At 37.8% G+C, this 19,904-nt stretch overlaps 2 protein-coding genes across 2 annotated transcripts; one reads left to right on the forward strand and one right to left on the reverse strand.

The window, feature by feature from the left end:
- Positions 1-3,773: 3,773 nt before the first annotated feature.
- LOC143530063 (uncharacterized) lies at positions 3,774-5,009 on the reverse strand. Its single transcript, XM_077025691.1, has one exon. It carries the CDS (start codon positions 4,898-4,900, stop codon positions 4,031-4,033), a length of 870 nt encoding a protein of 289 aa, XP_076881806.1. The 5' UTR covers positions 4,901-5,009; the 3' UTR covers positions 3,774-4,030.
- A 13,945-nt stretch (positions 5,010-18,954) lies between these two features.
- Positions 18,955-19,413, forward strand: LOC143530116 (uncharacterized). The gene has a single exon (XM_077025743.1). The coding sequence runs from the start codon at positions 18,955-18,957 to the stop codon at positions 19,411-19,413; it is 459 nt and encodes a 152-aa protein (XP_076881858.1).
- Positions 19,414-19,904: the final 491 nt, after the last annotated feature.

Genomic DNA, 19,904 nt, shown 5'->3' on the forward strand with positions numbered 1-19,904 from the left:
ATTTATGTTGATCCATATTAGGTTTTTGAAATGCAACTCAATTGGTAAAACGTGATTTTAGGAGCCTTTGCCTTTAATTGTCCTGAGCGAGCCTTGAAATTTTAAGGAATTCTCGGAGACGGCCATGGGAAAATCATATTCAAAGAAGAACACTAAAGCCGTTCCAAATATAGTAGTATTACAAGTTTTTAGAATTTTTTTTATTTGTTTCAAAATGAATATAATAACTAGACGTAAATGAATCATGATATGATATTTGCATAACAGAATTTTCCAAAAATAGCAAAGGAACATCAACCACACAAACTGTCTCTCTATTTTAGTCCAAGCTTGAGATCGAGTCAAATTCCATTGTCAATATCAATCATTAAAAACGATATCACTACGTGATCCTCACGGAATATATGAACGTATATTAATTATTAATCATCCGTAAAGATTAGATTAGATTATATATTATGTATTCAAAGTCTCATTATTAGTCTCTTTTGCTACATTCAAAAATGCATAAGGAGATATTTTTCGAATATACTTGTTTTCTTAGATCAGATATGATGTATTCTAAGCCTTATTATTTATTTCACATAAATTTTACTTTACTAACCATGAAATACAAGAAATTACGCGCCTACTTTACATTCTCGTATTAGCATTAAAACCTGACACGTTACTTACACTTGATTCTTTATCCTTATCCTTATAAATTAACTAAAAAAACATCTTAATTTCTAAATTTGTTTATTATTTGTTCTCCTTCTACTCATAAAATATGATGATTTATACAGTGGCTCCCTAAATAAAAAGAATGGGAACTTACTCCCATTATTCTATGGGGATGCTTATTAGTGAAATTAAAAAAAAATTCTTTGTAACGATTTCTTAATTTATACTTTTTCTCGTCGAGATTTATTAACAACTGGTGGAGTTGTCGTATAGTGGTATAAAGGTGTGATGAATTCCTTTCGGAGGGGGGGGGGAATCTGTAAAATTACGATTAGAGGATGTATTTGTTAAACGTTCGATCCTATGAAACAAACAATGATAGACACATGGAAGAACGTTTTCAAAGCGACTTTGAAACTGAAAGAACTTAGGGTGTGTTTGAGATTGATTATTTAAGTGAAATATGACTTTTTTGTTAAAAGGACTTATTAACTTATGAATTTTTTAAAATAAGTTCTAAAAAAATGTTTGGATTAGCTTATGTATTGGGAAACCAAAATGACTAAAAATGACACTTTTAAAAAAAATTAAGGGCGCGTTCGTTTCACGGAATGGAATGGAATTGGAATTTGCATATGATTTGGAATTTGAAGGAATCGGGTTTGAAATCTGAACATTCCAATAGGAATTTGAATCGAGGGGAATTGAAATCCAAATACATTCTTAATGTGTTCGTTTGACAAATGAACAGAAATCATAAAGATTTTTTTTTACAATGATAACTACAAAAACGTTATAGTTTTTTTAGATTTTTTAATTTATATTTTGCGTTATGATTTTTTTATTATTATTTTATTTTTGAATTTTTTTATGGGTTTTCTATTAAGATCAAAAACCCCTCAAAAAAATATTCAAAAATAATAATAATAAATTTATAACTCAAATATAAATTAAAAATAAAAAAGTAAAAAAAAAAACTAAAATGTTTTATTTATTCGTTGTCCTCATTAAAAAAAACTCGAGATAAGTGACTAATGAATATTCTTGAATTCCTCCACATTTTGGAAGGATTTGGAATCCTTCTATTTAAAGGAATTTGAAGAAATTGAATTCCAATTCCAATTCCAATTCTTTGAACCGAACACACCAAAATGGAATTAAGATTCCAATTCCAACTAAACGAACACGCCATGTCATGAGATTTTAATTCCAATTCCTTTGAATTCCCACGAATTCTATGACACGAAAACGCCCTAAGGAGTGTTATGTGTTTTGAGGGTTAGAGGGGTGTAAGAGAGGAAGGGGCACCCGTATTTGTAGGGTGTATGGGTTCCAAACCACATGGCAACACCACCCCACACCATGTGGGTAAGGTGCATGGCTCATTTCATGGCAAAAAATTGTCACACAAAATTGATTCATTGTTAACCATTCAAGAATTAAAATGAATTAATAAAGTTTTATGGTACTTGTAGGTAAGTGTTTCCATTAACTTTGTGGTTTGTGGGTAATTAAGAGTAGAAATAAGGTGGGCAATACATTATTGACCAGTGCATGGGTAATACCCGTGAGTGTCACTTCCCCTCTAGTAGGTAACTCAAACTCATTTAGTTAATAAATTACATATTCATAATTTTTCAAAACCTCTTTATTTAGTTTTCTCCTTAAATTAAAATTTATAAGGCATTATGGTTTGCAAAAACTTATTAACTTTTTTAAAGTTTATAAGTTATAAGTTGATAAAAATAAGAAATTCCAAACACCCCCTTAATATCGATTTTCTTGGTTTAATGGGGAGAACATTTCCTTTGGATGACTATACTTACGATTGGTTAAGCTAGTAATGATATAAAAATATTTATAAGGCATAAAGTCATAAAAAATAAAAAGTAAATGGGAAAGAAGGTAGGCATGTGGGAAGCAATAAATAGGCGTTAGAAGGGGATGATAATCGAGGGGCACGCCTAGCCTTGGGTTGGATCAAGATGGGACAGCAGATCACTGCCACCGACCAGGGGCTCACGGTCCCATTCATGTGTTCGACACAGAATTAATGTCCCATTGCACTCCCATCGGTCGCCTACTAATTAACCCCTGCCCTCACAAACACACAGAAATTTGACAATAATTATTTTTAGGTATTTATAAGGTAGTAATAGTGGCATATGAAAATTTATTTCTCTAGTCATATGATATAAGAAATGCATTTCACGTAGTTATCTTTTATTCACGTGTAACAAATTAAAGCTTTAAATATACAAACTTGGATCTTTATTTAAGAAAATAAAGTACTCCCTCCGCTCATTATAAGTGTCCTAGTTTGACTTTTCAAGTCTTTCTTTTGCAACTTTGACCGTAAATATTTTTGTTCGTGTCATATAATACTTGATGAAAATTATATCAATGTAAAATACATTTAAAACCCAACTCATTCATATATTTTACATCAATTAATATATAACATAAACAAAAATATTGTCGGTCAAAGTTAAACAAGAAAGATTTGAAAAATCAAACTAGGACAGATGGAGTAGTTATTGTGATTTGTGAATAGTAAATCCAAAAGTGAAAAAGTGTATATACGTGAAACGATAAATATCTTACATATAAACAAAAAAGTAAAAATTTAGTTAACTTATTTATTTCAAATTTTTTTATTATAAGCAAATATTAATTCAATCAGTATGTGAAATAACGTTATGGTTTCATGACAATAACATAAAATTTTATCTAGACAATAAGTAAATGTACCAAAGAATACCGAAACAAATTGGTCCATTGGGTAGCTACATGCTTTCCTTACGATTACGGGTTCGAGTTCGTTCATAACAGATTCTCATAGTGGACTTTCAGGCAAAGGATTTTATTTGAATATATCCAGATGACTGGGCTTAATTTATTGATAGTTAAAAAATAAAATGTACCAAAGATTAAATGTTTCCATATTTATTTAAAATATACATCTTCAATCACTACAACTAGTTATCTTTTTACCGTTTACCTTTTGATACAATCATAGGTGATAGGTCCCATAATTACTAACAAGCCTTTTTATCACCTTTAAAAAGGTTTTGATCCTAAAAAAGAAAACAACATCAAAAGTCAGGAATTTTAACAATTAATTAATGATATCAGATTATCAAAAGTGTAGAACACACATGGAAATACAATAATGATGACACAATTATGATCAAATCATATTAATCCTTCAACAAATAAAATCATAGTTTCATGATGAAGTGATCATAACCATATCACGGTTCTTGGGGTTTGATAGCTTTCTTGAATCTTTATTGGGAATGAATCCTCACACCAACTTTAACCTACTAAACTCAGTATACTTTCTACTGCGTAAAGTACAACTATATCATGCAGGTGGTTGATAAGGTGGTAAAAAACAACTCTGCATGGGAAATGGCACACCAAGTGTAACATTAGGATCAATATTCTGAACTAGTTGACTTGTACAGTCTGCATTAGTACTTGTACCACTTGTATTACCACTTATGCCACAGTTGACACAATCAAGCTTCTGTCCAAACTGTTCCAATGCTTTCACTTGTGACGTCAAAAACTTCAAATAGTTAGCAGCTTCATCAAGCATAGAAGCAGTATCCATTTTATTACCACCGGGTACCAGTTTCTGCAAAACCCTAATTCTCTCACTGATCTTCTCACGCCGCTGCCGTGCCGCCACCGTCTGTGGGTCACTTGATATCCTCACGTTCTTCCTCTTTGGCTTCTCACCCACCTCATCGTCGCCAAAACTCACCGGCCGGAAAGCCGCCGCCCGGTATATCATCTCCTTCATCTGCGCTATCGCCTCCGAGTCCGTCTCGTCGGATTCCGACGACCCTTGCCGGAAATTTATGGTGGAGGAGATGGGTCGAACCGGATCCAATCTGGGTTTCTTGGATCTTGGTGGGTCGTCTGGTTCTTTTGCAACGGATGTATTATTATTATTATTATTATTATTATTATTGGTATGTGAGTTTTTGTAATCTGGGAAAATTACGGAAATGCCATCGTCATGATCCGATGACGTGTCGGCGTTGCTGTTTGTGGCGGAAAGTAAGCAATCTAGTGACTCGAAAGAGGTGTCAGTGGTGGTGGTGATCGGATTCAAGAAGATATTTTCGGAAGCGAAAACGAAGGTTTCTTGATCGGTTTCTTGTCGATGATGATTGATGTTACTAAATGGACACCACATGTTTTTTTCCCAACTCAAATCTTCCATAATTGTACAAAAAAAAATTGCTCACTGTTTTATCAAAATGAACAAAATTAAATAAATGGAGCAAGGATTTTGTTGGAGCAAACGATTTATCAGACCAAACAATGTCCGATGTTTATATGTTCGGGAGTGGATGCAACGAAAGAGAGTAATGAGGAGATCAATGAATTAAGGAGTGTTGGTGTTTAATTTAGCGAGGATACCTGTTGATGATTTTGTAGGTTGTGTGTGAGTATATATGTGTAGAGAGAGACGAGCAATTGGGACAACTTGGAAGTACAAAAAATGGTTAATTCCAAAAGAAATAGTTGAAAAAGATAAGGCTTTTATAATAAAAATATATAGGTGGTGCTATTGCTACATTTTTTTATTCGTAATATTGCTATCCAATATCTTTTAATTTTTATTTTCATATAATTAGGTGAGGAAGTAATTTGCAGCTTTCAGGAGTTCTCACTAGCTAACCACCTCTAACTTTATTTCATAGTTGTAAAAGTTGCTAGACGAATAGTAGATTATTGATTAAGGAGTTTGGTGTATTCAGAGTATTTATGGAGTACTTGGAATTGATATATATTAAAAAAAAAATCTAAATATTATATATATTTTAAGTATCATATATAAGGGATTTTGATCAAATACAAATAAAATTAACATGTTAATTGTGATAATCAAGTAATGTAATTATGTAATTCATCATAAAGTAATTACATAATTACTCTATGATGTAATTACAAAATTACACTATTTTTATATATAATCAATTTACTTAATTATCACAATTAACACGTAATTTCATTTGTACGTTAACTTCCCCCCATATATAAGTATACTAATATTTATAATTAAATAAGTTAATATTAATATAAATAAGAAAAATACATTGTTTAAATACTAATGGTCTGTTTGGTATAAATTAATGGAATGAGCGATGGAATAGAATGAGCGAGGTAATGGAATGAATGAGGTAATGGAATGAATCATTACCATTCCAATTACATGTTTGGTTATCATGTGGGAATGACATAAATGATTAGTTTTTATTTTTTTGGTAAGCTAAAAAAAGTCAAAATAAAATAATATGGTAGTGAGTGGCGGTGGGATGGTGGTGGTGGGCGGCGGGAGCAATTGTTGGTGGTGGTGGGTGGCGGTGATAATGAGTGGTGGTGGCGGTGGCGGTGGTTGCAGGCGGGTGATGGCGGTGACGGCTGGGAGCGATGATTGGTTGGCGGCGATGGTAGGTGGTGGTGGGTGGTTGGTGGCGGCATCGGAGACGGGTGGTGGTGGCGGCGGGCAACGAACGCGGGTGTTAATGGCGGCAGGCGGCAAAGGGGGGGTGGTGGTGGCGACGAGCGGTGGAGGCGGGTGGTGGTGGCGGGCGGCGGTGGCGGTGGTGGTGGTGGTGGTGGGTGGTAGTGGTGGTGAAAGAGGGATGAAATGAAAAAAGAAAACAAGGGGGTGGATGGAATGAATTTGAAGTGTTTTGGAGGGAATGGAATGAACATGGTAATGAGTGATTTCATTCCATTGACCAATCAAACATTTTTTTTCATTCCATCATAATGGTCCATTCCATTCTGCCTCTCATTCATGTATACCGAATGCAACCTAAATTATTCTAAAATTTGCTAATATTAACTAAAAGATGTGATATATTTTTTTAATATTATAGAAATTTGAATTTTGTGTTTTATTCTTAAAGTCAAAATCGGCTCAAGTTGACAGACTAGATATTATTATGGTTGAGCTAGGTTATCCACATCTAATCAATTCTTTGTAAGTACTATGTGGAGTTGAAGAAACTCTCCTCGACACCTGTAAGGCCCCGTTACCGGAAGCCCTACTTTCGCGTTGGATTTACTCATAAACACAGTTCTAAATATCAGAGTTAATTTAAACATTTACGCGGAATATGAAACTTTCATAAAACATTACATAATTCATAACTTGTCTCAAAACATCCTTTGTTTTTCACATTAAACTATTAAAATTAAAACGTCATAAGTCTTCAGATGCCAGACTCTCGTTCAGTGCCATGTGTCCCCTCAAGCGAGCTGCCTCATTCTACTCACCTGCGTGCATACTAAAAGTCAGCTACGCTGAGTGAGTTCTAGATAATCACATAATCATACCCTTCACATAACAATATATTCATCCTTTCATTCATACTTTTATACTTTCATACTTTCTTACTTTCTTACATTCATACTTTCTTACTTTCATACTTTCTTACTTTCTTTTGTATTAACTTACTTTCATATCTTATGTTATAAAGAGCATTACGCCCTACATTCCTCGAGTATTATTAGGGCTCGGTACCCTCCTTCCTCGAGTATTATTAGGGCTCGGTACCCTCTTTCCTCGAGTATTATTAGGGCTCGGTACCCTCCTTCCTCGAGTATTATTAGGGCTCGGTACCCTCTTTCCTCGAGTATTATTAGGGCTCGGTACCCTCTTTCCTCGAACATTAGTAGGGTTCGGTTCCCTAGTTCTCGAATATTAGTAGGGTTCGATTCCCTCTTCGTTACCATACAACCATACATTATCATTTCTTTCTTTTATTATCTTTATCACGTTCATACACGTAAACATACATATCATACTTACCTTACACATAGCGTTACAACCTGACAGTACGTGCAATATCCGAAGATCGTTCACGTAACATCAAGCAATCATTCATACATATCATATCATTCACATAAGGCATACACTTATCTCTTAGGATAAGCGTATTAACAACATATTGAGTATGCACACAGCCCCGAAAACATAACACATAAGGGGGCTAGAAACTCACCTGAACACGGTTACGTTCTCCGTTGATTGTAATTCCTTTCTTTAACTGGGCTCGGCTAACTGTATAATATTTACACATATCAATTAACTACTACTACTCGTTTTCGATAACTGCCTTAACACATTTTCCATTAGGTTTTTAATTCATTTTATAAACGAACTTCACTTCAGGCGAAGTTAAACCTTAGGCGAACTTGGAAACAACTTGGTTCTGGCTTGATTCGGTCGAATAGGGACATATTCGATCGAATCTGAGGCACACTCGATCGAACTAGACACACACTCGATCGAACCAGCTGGGAAAACTCGTTCGATCGAACATGGCACTCGTTCGATCGGATAGATACTCGTTCGATCGAATACGGATCTCATTCGGTCGAATGAGGCGGAGACCATTCGGTTGCTTTCTTATTCGATCGAATGGACTGGTTCGATTGACTCATTCGATCGAATGGACTGATTCGATTGACTCATTCGATCGAATGGACTGATTCGACGCCTTCAAGCTGGGCGACGGAGAAACCTACGGGTTTTTCCGGATTTTCCAGATTTTGACCCAAAATCGAAGTTTTTGACATGGAAATGTTCGGGATTGAAAGGGCTATCGATTCCCAGTGATTTTAAACATCAAAAGTTGCATTTTGACACCAAAACAAGACGGTTTTTGACCCGAAAACTCAAGTTACGAAAATGGGAGTTTTTGCTCGATTTGAGGCCGAAAATGGTTATGAAAACGGATGATTTTCGAGAGGGACTTACCAAAAACGATTAGGAACAAGATTGTGGACTCGGATTTGTGATTTGAGAACTTTCTCTCTCTAGTTTCTCTCTCTAGAATTGAGAGTGTTTGGGTGTGGGAGTGGAAGGAAGTTAGTGAAAAATGGGAGGTAGGGTCTTGTGGTAGTAACTCTCGAGCCCACGGGCCCAAGGCCCATTCTCATTTAACCCATCTTACGTAATCTAAGCCCATGACCCGTTCCTTACTCGACATTAAATAACTAAAACGTGAAATCACTAAACATAACTTTCTTTTATTTATCATTATAAAAATTTTAGGATGTTACAAGTCTTCCTCCCTTAAAGAGGTTTCGTCCCCGAAACCTAACTATTACATAAACAAACTAGGGTAAAACTTGCGCATCTCATCCTCAACTTCCCAAGTAGCATCTGATCCCTTGCGGTGTTTCCATATCACTTTGACCAAGGGTATAACCTTATGACGAAGCTGCTTCTCCTTGCGATCAACGATCTTTATCGGTGGCTCGATGTAGTTCAATTGTTCATCAACCTCGATGTCCATTAATGGCACGTGAGACTTGTCATCAGCTAGACACTTCCTCAGATGAGAGACATGGAAGGTTGAATGAATTCCTTCTAACTCATCGGGTAAGTCCAGTTTGTAAGCTACTTCACCCACACGTTTTACAATCTTGAACGGTCCAATGTACCTCGGACTCAACTTTCCTCTTTTCCTAAAACGGATAATCCCCTTCCAAGGCGAGACCTTAAGCATCACATTGTCACCAACGTCAAACTCAATTGGTCGTCGCCGCTTATCTGCATAAGACTTTTGTCTGTCTTGAGCGGCTTTCATTCTTGCTTTGATCTGATCGAACTTTGAAGACGTTTCTTGAACCACTTCTAGGCTTCCCATTTCTTTCTGACCAATCTCACCCCAACACACCGGGGTTCTACATCGTCTACCGTACAACATCTCAAACGGTGGCATACCGATACTTGAATGGTAACTGTTGTTATAGGAGAACTCTGCCAGATGCAGATGATCATCCCAACTTCCACCAAAATCTAAAACACAAGCACGTAGCATATCCTCAAGGGTTTGGATCGTCCGCTCGGACTGTCCATCAGTTTGAGGATGATACGCCGTACCGATGTTCAACCTCGTCCCCAAAGCTTCATGAAATTTCTTCCAGAACCTCGAAGTAAACCGTGTATCCCTATCAGACACGATCGATAACGGTACTCCATGCTTGGTTACCACTTCCTTGATGAACAAGCTTGCTAACGTTTCTGACGAGATGGCCTCTCGTATGGGCAGAAAGTGAGCACTCTTGGTCAAACGGTCCACAATCACCCAGATGGTATCATGTTGCTTAGCCGTACGAGGTAGCTTAGTTATGAAATCCATGGTGATGTGTTCCCATTTCCACTCAGGTATCTCTAGCGGTTGCATCTTCCCATAAGGCTTCTGATGCTCGGCTTTGACTTGTAAGCAAGTTAAGCACTTACTAACATAATCCACTACATCATTCTTCATTCCTGGCCACCAGTAATCTCTCTTCAGGTCTTGGTACATCTTTGTAGCTCCAGGATGGATTGAGTACCTTGACTTATGAGCTTCATCTAAGATTCGACTTCTAAGATCACCATGGCGTGGGATCCACATACGGTCGAACCTAGTTTTAACTCCATGAGTGTTTTCCACCAACTCATCTTGCTGGCCATAAATCCTTTCTTTCTTTACTAACCCTTCATCTACTAACACCTCCGACTGCACTTTGATGATTTCTTCAAAAAGACTTGAGTTCACAATCAGCTTGTATGACTTCACTGTTGCAAGGACTTCCTCATTCTTACGACTTAGCGCATCAGCAACCACGTTAGCTTTACCGGGGTAATACTTAATCTCACAGTCGTAATCCTTTATCAATTCTAACCATCTTCTCTGCCTCATGTTCAATTCTTTCTGCTCGAAGAAGTACTTTAAACTCTTATGATCGGTATAGATAGTACACTTAGTGCCGTACAGATAGTGCCTCCATATCTTAAGAGCATGCACTACAGCTGCTAACTCCAAATCATGCGTCGGATAAGTACTTTCATGGACCTTCAACTGTCTGGACGCGTAAGCTATCACCTTCCCTCGTTGCATCAACACGCAACCTAATCCTTGATGCGAAGCATCAGCACAAACAACGAAATCCTCGTCACCATCGGGTAGAGTAAGGATTGGAGCTTGCGTGAGTCTTCTCTTTAACTCTTCAAAGGCTTCTTCTTGAAATTTTCCCCAACTGAATACTATCGACTTTCGGGTCATACCGGTCAGCGGTGCGGCTATCTTGGAGAAACCTTCGATGAATCTCCTATAGTAGCCAGCTAACCCTAGGAAGCTTCGTATATCAGTCGGATTCTGCGGAGTCTTCCAATTCGTTATCGCTTTAATCTTAGCTGGGTCCACGGTAATCCCCTCCGGATTAACCACATGACCTAAAAATTGCACTTCTCTTAACCAGAACGCGCACTTCGAAAACTTGGCGTACAACCTTTCTTTCTTCAGAACTTCCAATACCTCTCTCAGATGCTCAGCATGGTCAGACTCGTTCTTTGAATAAATCAATATATCGTCAATGAAGACGATAACCGACTTATCCAACATCGGCCGACACACCCTATTCATCATGTCCATAAATGCTGCAGGAGCATTTGTTAGACCGAATGACATTACGAGGAACTCGTAGTGTCCATACCGCGTTCGGAACGCTGTCTTAGGGATGTCTGCCTCCTTCACCTTCAGCTGATGGTAGCCTGATCTGAGATCTATTCGTGAGAACCAACTCGAACCTTGCAGTTGGTCAAACAGATCGTCAATCCTAGGCAAGGGGTATCTATTCTTTACCGTAAGCTTATTCAACTCACGATAGTCTATGCACATTCTCATACTTCCATCCTTTTTCTTCACAAACAAAACCGGTGCGCCCCATGGAGAAACACTCGGTCTGATAAAACCCTTGTCGAGGAGTTCTTGCAGTTGGGACATTAATTCCTTCATCTCGGACGGTGCTAGACGGTAAGGCGCTTTCGCGACGGGCTGGGCTCCTGGTATTAAATCTATCTGAAATTCTATTTCTCGCTCCGGTGGCAGCCCCGGAAGATCCTCAGGGAATACTTCTGGGTAGTCGCGCACAATAGGAACATCCTTCATTTCTTTCGTCTCGGCCGTAGCGTTGACAACATACGCCAGGTAGGCACCACACCCTCGCCTTAGCAAACCCTCAGCTTTTATCATCGAAATGACATTAAGCCCAGAACTTTCCTTATCACCATAAACCGTTACCGCGCTACCATCCGATGACTTTAACCTTATAATCCTACTCTTACATACTATCTGAGCCTCAAACTCAGACAACCAATCCATACCCAAAACCACATCGAACCCTCCCAAGGTCATAACGTACAAGGTAATCGGGAACTCATGCCCTTCCAATTCTATCGTACAGTTCTTAACCATCTTCGTTATTTTAACCGAAGTGTCACTAGCGGTTTCTACTACAAAAGTTTCGGACACTCGGCAGCCTTTCATTTTAGCGAGTTTACTAAATGTCGTAGCTACAAAACTTCTATTCGCACCAGAATCAAATAATACTAAAGCAGAAATGCCGTTTACTAGGAACGTACCGGTCACAACATCAGGAATCTGCTTGGCTTGTTCTTGGGTCAGCATGTAGGCTCTAGTTCTTGGCCTAGCTTGATCGGCATCCTTCTTTCTACTACCTCCAGCTTCACTTTCGGTACACTCCCTAGCAAAATGACCCGTCTTACCACACTTGTAGCATGCAGGCTTAGAACTGCACTCATGAGCATAATGACCTGCCTTCCCACACTTGTAGCAAACATTCGACCCAAATTTACATTCTCCGGCATGTATCTTTCCACACTTATGACATGTATCCGAACCCTTTCCCCACCTACACTCACCACTGTGCGCCTTGCCACAAGTCTTGCACGACCTGTTCTCCCAAACTCTCGGCTGTTTGTTCTTAGGGTTCCACATCTGGGTACCGGGTCGTTTAGCAGGAGCGACCCATTTCTTCTCTTTCTTCTCATCTCCCACCACCACATCATCCGCAACCAAGTCTGCATAAACCATTTCTGCGAGTTCGACAGCAGAATCGAAAGTAGTAGGTTTACTTGTTCTGACTAACATGCGAACTCTCTGCGGTAATCCCCTCACATAACACTTGATCCTTTTTGCCTCAGTGTTGACCATATCGGGCACCAACCTAGACATTCGATTGAACTCGGTGGTGTACTCACGATGTGTCATTGTCCCAGCTTTCAAGTTTAAGAATTTCATCTCCGCCCTTTCAACCTCGGCGTCAGCACAGAACTTCATCATCACTAACTCTTTCAGATCATCCCACCTCATCTCTTTGAGCTCTTCACGGGTCTTCCTCTGCTCCACACTCTCCCACCAATACATAGCCTCGTCTACGAATGACTGAGTAGCATAACCCACAGCTTGGTCGGGGCGGCATTCGCTAATGCGGATAACCTTGTCCATAGCGGTTATCCATTGGAGAGTAGCGATTGCGTCTCCCAACCCGGTCAGCTTTGGCGGGTCGCATCCTTTGAAGGACTTATAGCTGCACCCACCTTGTCCTCTTCTCCCATCATCGACTTTCACAGACTTATCCCCACTCGAGGCCCCTCTTTCACCTTCCCCATCCTTCCTACCATCACCACCCGCCCCTTCAGCAGTTCGTTCACGGCTTCCAGCAGATCCTTCGGGATTCAGGTTCTTCACAGCAGCAACCACAGCCTGAACAATGGCTGCTTGAACTGCAGGGCTAAGTTGAACTTCCTCGTTGTTGTTCTGGTCTCCTCCAGCTGCGCTTCCTTCATCTTCGGTGTGGGAAGCTTCTTCCACCGAGGGTTGCCGGACAAGACGAGGCCTGCCACGACGTCCAGTGCGACCCCCAGCTTCAACAAATTCTCCAGCTCCAGCCATCAGTATTCTAAAGGGAAAAACACAAACATCATCACTCAAGGAACTATCTAGTACAAGGATAGTAAGGCTAACAGGTAATAACAGTGGCCAGTTGTGATTAGCTGATCACGTTACTTTCCGTGTCATATACACTTCCCTTTATGAGTCTATTTGTGCTGGTTCTACTTAAGCAGTTTGTCAATTTAAACAGTCAATTATTCCTATCCCTATCGTTCACATATCCTTTCTTTCTTATTAACATACATCATTTAATCATGCATTTTACCTTTACTGATCTTGCTTGAGCGACACATGGCATTCTTGAACTGGCATCTTCTTTCCTTTCTTACTTAAATCCCATTCTCTGTTCGAGTCTAAGCATGTAGGATGCTTAAATCTCTCGAACTTTGCTCTGATACCAACTTGTAAGGCCCCGTTACCGGAAGCCCTACTTTCGCGTTGGATTTACTCATAAACACAGTTCTAAATATCAGAGTTAATTTAAACATTTACGCGGAATATGAAACTTTCATAAAACATTACATAATTCATAACTTGTCTCAAAACATCCTTTGTTTTTCACATTAAACTATTAAAATTAAAACGTCATAAGTCTTCAGATGCCAGACTCTCGTTCAGTGCCATGTGTCCCCTCAAGCGAGCTGCCTCATTCTACTCACCTGCGTGCATACTAAAAGTCAGCTACGCTGAGTGAGTTCTAGATAATCACATAATCATACCCTTCACATAACAATATATTCATCCTTTCATTCATACTTTTATACTTTCATACTTTCTTACTTTCTTACATTCATACTTTCTTACTTTCATACTTTCTTACTTTCTTTTGTATTAACTTACTTTCATATCTTATGTTATAAAGAGCATTACGCCCTACATTCCTCGAGTATTATTAGGGCTCGGTACCCTCCTTCCTCGAGTATTATTAGGGCTCGGTACCCTCTTTCCTCGAGTATTATTAGGGCTCGGTACCCTCCTTCCTCGAGTATTATTAGGGCTCGGTACCCTCCTTCCTCGAGTATTATTAGGGCTCGGTATCCTCTTTCCTCGAGTATTATTAGGGCTCGGTACCCTCTTTCCTCGAACATTAGTAGGGTTCGGTTCCCTAGTTCTCGAATATTAGTAGGGTTCGATTCCCTCTTCGTTACCATACAACCATACATTATCATTTCTTTCTTTTATTATCTTTATCACGTTCATACACGTAAACATACATATCATACTTACCTTACACATAGCGTTACAACCTGACAGTACGTGCAATATCCGAAGATCGTTCACGTAACATCAAGCAATCATTCATACATATCATATCATTCACATAAGGCATACACTTATCTCTTAGGATAAGCGTATTAACAACATATTGAGTATGCACACAGCCCCGAAAACATAACACATAAGGGGGCTAGAAACTCACCTGAACACGGTTACGTTCTCCGTTGATTGTAATTCCTTTCTTTAACTGGGCTCGGCTAACTGTATAATATTTACACATATCAATTAACTACTACTACTCGTTTTCGATAACTGCCTTAACACATTTTCCATTAGGTTTTTAATTCATTTTATAAACGAACTTCACTTCATGCGAAGTTAAACCTTAGGCGAACTTGGAAACAACTTGGTTCTGGCTTGATTCGGTCGAATAGGGACATATTCGATCGAATCTGAGGCACACTCGATCGAACTAGACACACACTCGATCGAACCAGCTGGGAAAACTCGTTCGATCGAACATGGCACTCGTTCGATCGGATAGATACTCGTTCGATCGAATACGGATCTCATTCGGTCGAATGAGGCGGAGACCATTCGGTTGCTTTCTTATTCGATCGAATGGACTGGTTCGATTGACTCATTCGATCGAATGGACTGATTCGATTGACTCATTCGATCGAATGGACTGATTCGACGCCTTCAAGCTGGGCGACGGAGAAACCTACGGGTTTTTCCGGATTTTCCAGATTTTGACCCAAAATCGAAGTTTTTGACATGGAAATGTTCGGGATTGAAAGGGCTATCGATTCCCAGTGATTTTAAACATCAAAAGTTGCATTTTGACACCAAAACAAGACGGTTTTTGACCCGAAAACTCAAGTTACGAAAATGGGAGTTTTTGCTCGATTTGAGGCCGAAAATGGTTATGAAAACGGATGATTTTCGAGAGGGACTTACCAAAAACGATTAGGAACAAGATTGTGGACTCGGATTTGTGATTTGAGAACTTTCTCTCTCTAGTTTCTCTCTCTAGAATTGAGAGTGTTTGGGTGTGGGAGTGGAAGGAAGTTAGTGAAAAATGGGAGGTAGGGTCTTGTGGTAGTAACTCTCGAGCCCACGGGCCCAAGGCCCATTCTCATTTAACCCATCTTACGTAATCTAAGCCCATGACCCGTTCCTTACTCGACATTAAATAACTAAAACGTGAAATCACTAAACATAACTTTCTTTTATTTATCATTATAAAAATTTTAGGATGTTACAACACCATACCTTATAGCGTGTAATCGGAGAATACTCGGCCTTGGAAGCCTAATTTTACAATATTACTTTATATAAGAGTGATGTACATATAAATATACATCTTTTCGGCATCAAATAATCTCTAAAAACTGCAATTTCTATCCAGTAACATAGCATAAAAGACTACTTATCATAATAAAACATAATTTCAGGTGAAACCAAGCCTCAAACGAAGAAACAAGCAAAAAGACGAAGAAAAACAGAAGAAAACACAATAAAACAAAGAAACACGCCCCCATGAGGCTGACACAAGAAAAGACAAAATCTGGAAGCAAAAGCACGGGGCCGTGCTTATCATGCACGGGGCCGTGGACGGGAACACAGACAAGACAAGAAGAATTTAGCACATGTCACTAAAAATCACGGGGCCGTGCCTACCAACCACGGGGCCGTGGCCACGTCACAGAAAAGACAAAACAAATCTGGCACATGTCATAAAAATGCACGGGGGCGTGCTCATCATGCACGGGGCCGTGCTTCACTCTCCTTATTGCCTATAAATAGTGGCTCTTGTGGCATTTGAAGAGTGTGCCTTGAAAAGAATTCTCTCCGGTTTTCACTTATAAAAACACACACTAACACTCACTTTGAAGATCTAGTGAAGAGTTTGAAGGTTTGGAGGTCATCACCACTAATCATCATCATCAACCATCATTACCATCATTAATAAGAAGGATTCATCTACAATTGGTTAGATTGTTCCAAGTTTAATCATGTATTTGTTATTATTAATCATCTTAATGCTTATCATTATGCTCATAATGAGCTAAACTCCTTTTACCATCTAAAATCTATGAAGAAGCTTTGTTTTACTTGATAATTAATCATGACATGTGATGTAGTCTAGTAAAGTACATGGTTATATTACAATTATCTTTTGATGAGAAATGTTTCACCATCTTAAATCACTAAATCAAAGTTGGTGGTTGTCAATATCTTTGGCAATCGTTCATGATCGATTCATGTTCTTGAAAGATAGAAATACTTTGATACATTATCGAAACATGGATCCTTATACTGTACTTAGAAATGATGAGATATAAGTTATGGTGTATTTTTCTAAACCTTGGTAATCCGAAAATGGCTTTGCTTAGGATATCAAATTAGTTAAAGAAACTATATGTTAACGGAATGTGTAATTATAACCTACATAAATCAACCAAGGGGAGGTTGTGTGATGAACTACAACCACCCGAAGTTGTTAGAATTGGTATTTGAGAAATCGAAGTCAATCCTAATCTTTCTACTTTACGAAACTACTTGTCAACTCAAATCGACATCATTGAGATGGTATGACATTAGGAAAGGGTGGACTTTAAAATGCGCATACCATCTCCTTAGTGCCGAAGATGCTCACTTAAGGTTTAAGGAGCTATCTATCATATATTGCTACGGCAAGTTTATCACATGTCTACATATTAATTATCAATGTTAAAATGGAGTGAATTCTTGATCTTAGATGGTAACCTTCGCATAATTGAATAACTCGTTTAGAATCTCTTTCCTCGGTCACCTATATATTATATATGAACCTTCGCATAATTGAACAACTCGTTTAGAATCTCTTTCCTCGGTCACCTATATATTATATATATAAGTATTTATATTTTATAAAAAAAGTTAAAAATCAACCCCAAAATGATTAAAACCTCCGATTGAAGTAAAACAACGAAATGTTATTAGAAACCTTTGTATCCACGGATCGATACTTGGTTTTTACCAATATTATTCTACATATACGATAGGTACACTTGCCTATTTTGTGTGTGTTTAGTCTTTGTAGAAATCACTTTTATAAATTTAAAACACGATCTTGTGCAAAAGCTAAACATCCAACCTTTTATATTTTAACCGCACGCGCACGCACACATCAAAGAGTAAATTTGCACACTGTTTTTTTTAACAAATTTTGTCCAATTATATAACGTGACCAACAATAACTACCAATATGGTTGGTTTAACCGCCGATTAACAACCTTGATTAACTTATCTAACGAACATATAAATTTAGGTTATTACTAATATGCGACAATCGAAATTATTCCATCAACATGCATATATTTTAACCAGACTGTTCGGATCCAACTCATTCCAGTCCATCCCGTTTTAAAAAGGATTCGATTATATACCTGGCCTCTAATAAAATTTCATAAATCCTTCACTGACTATCATTGCATAGATCTAGTGCACACTTTTCACACGGTGTCTTAAAGTAAAGGAGGTAATTAAGATACAAAAAAAGGTAGAAGTATTAGGTCGACGAGCGCCTTGGTGTAGCGTTTAGCCCCCTTTCTTTCATGTAATTTTGTTGGTGCATCGATATAAAACATGTATATATTCGTGTCTTATATACAACCAAATTTATTTATCTATGAGATTTGAATCTTAAACAACGAAAGTACATAGAGGTAGGGTATTTGTGGATACAAATCTACTATTATAATAAACAAAAATGTTGGTTGAACAGCAAACCCCTTAGTTGGCCTAGTATTTTGACAAGTGGCACACTCATGTAATTTCTAATTAAATTTATTATTTAAAATACAATTATAATAAAGATTTAAAACATTCCTTATTAGTCTTATCAATCATCACATCAATATTAAATATACACATTATACTTACCTACATAAATTATTTAAATATCACAATTTTAGATATTGTTAATTTTAGTGTATAGTAACCATATAACCGTTTACAATATGTACAAAACTAATGTTGTATTCTTTGTTTACGGTTATGATGGAACTGGTAAAATCTTTTTGTGGAAGACACTTTATGCTTCAATAAGATCTAAAGGAGAAATAATTTTGAATGTTGCTTCAAGCAGCATTGCATCTTTATTATTGTCGGGAGGAAGAACAACACATTCAAGGTTTGGAATTTCTATAAATCTTACTAAGGTTTCATCTTGTGGCATTAAAAAAACACTGATGTTGCCCATTTATTAAAGAAAACAAAGTTATTTATATGGGACGAGGCACCTATGACTCATAAACATGCGTTTGAAGCTTTGGACAGAACCTTGAGATACATGTTGGGTCAAAATGGTAACATGAATTGTGAAAGGCCATTTGGTGGAAAAGTTGTCGTTTTTTGTGGTGATTTTAGACAAACTCTTTCTATTGTTCAAGGCGGCACAAGGCAAGACATTGTTAATGCATCTTTGTATTCATCCTACCTTTGGGGTATTTGCAAACTACTTAAACTAACAAAAAAAAACACGAGGTTAACCGTTGGAAGTGACAAATCTAAAATACAAGAAACAAAAGAGTTCGCTAATTGGCTTTTGGGTCTAGGAGAGGGAAATCTTGGTGGTCAAAATGATGGTGACGCGACTTTTGATATTCCTGACGATTTTCTTATTAAGGATACCAGTGATCCTATTTCACAATTAATTAACTTTGTATATCCTTGTATCCTCAAAGACTATGAAAATCCATAATTCTTTAGTGAATGAGCCTTACTCACCAACAAATGAGGTCGTTGAGGAAGTTAACGATCGTTTGTTGTCCATGTTTCCAGGAGAAGAGAAAGAATACCTTTGCTCTTAAAGTATAAGTCCAGATGAAAATGTTTGTGACACGCTTCAAGAAAATATGTACTCTTCTGATGTTTTAAATGGGTTAAAAATTTCTGGAATGTCAAATCACAAGTTAGTACTAAAAGTTTGAGTACCGATCATGCTACTTAGAAATGTTTACAAAAAAAATGGTCTATGTAATGGAATAAAACTACAGCTAAAAAGAATTTATAATCGTGTTATTGAAGTTGTCATATCTGGAACCAATATTGGTGACCACACTTATATTTCAAGAACAAATCTTATACCAACAGATAAAAAAATTCGGTTAAGATTTCAAAGGAGGCAATTTTCTGTTGCTGTTTGTTTTGCAATGACAATCAATAAAAGGCAAAGCCAGTCACTTTCTAGAG

The sequence above is a fragment of the Bidens hawaiensis genome, unplaced genomic scaffold (genome assembly GCF_021521415.1).
Source record: "Bidens hawaiensis isolate Kalapana, Puna unplaced genomic scaffold, B.hawaiensis_p1.1 tig00008841_1, whole genome shotgun sequence".
NCBI lineage: Eukaryota > Viridiplantae > Streptophyta > Magnoliopsida > Asterales > Asteraceae > Bidens > Bidens hawaiensis.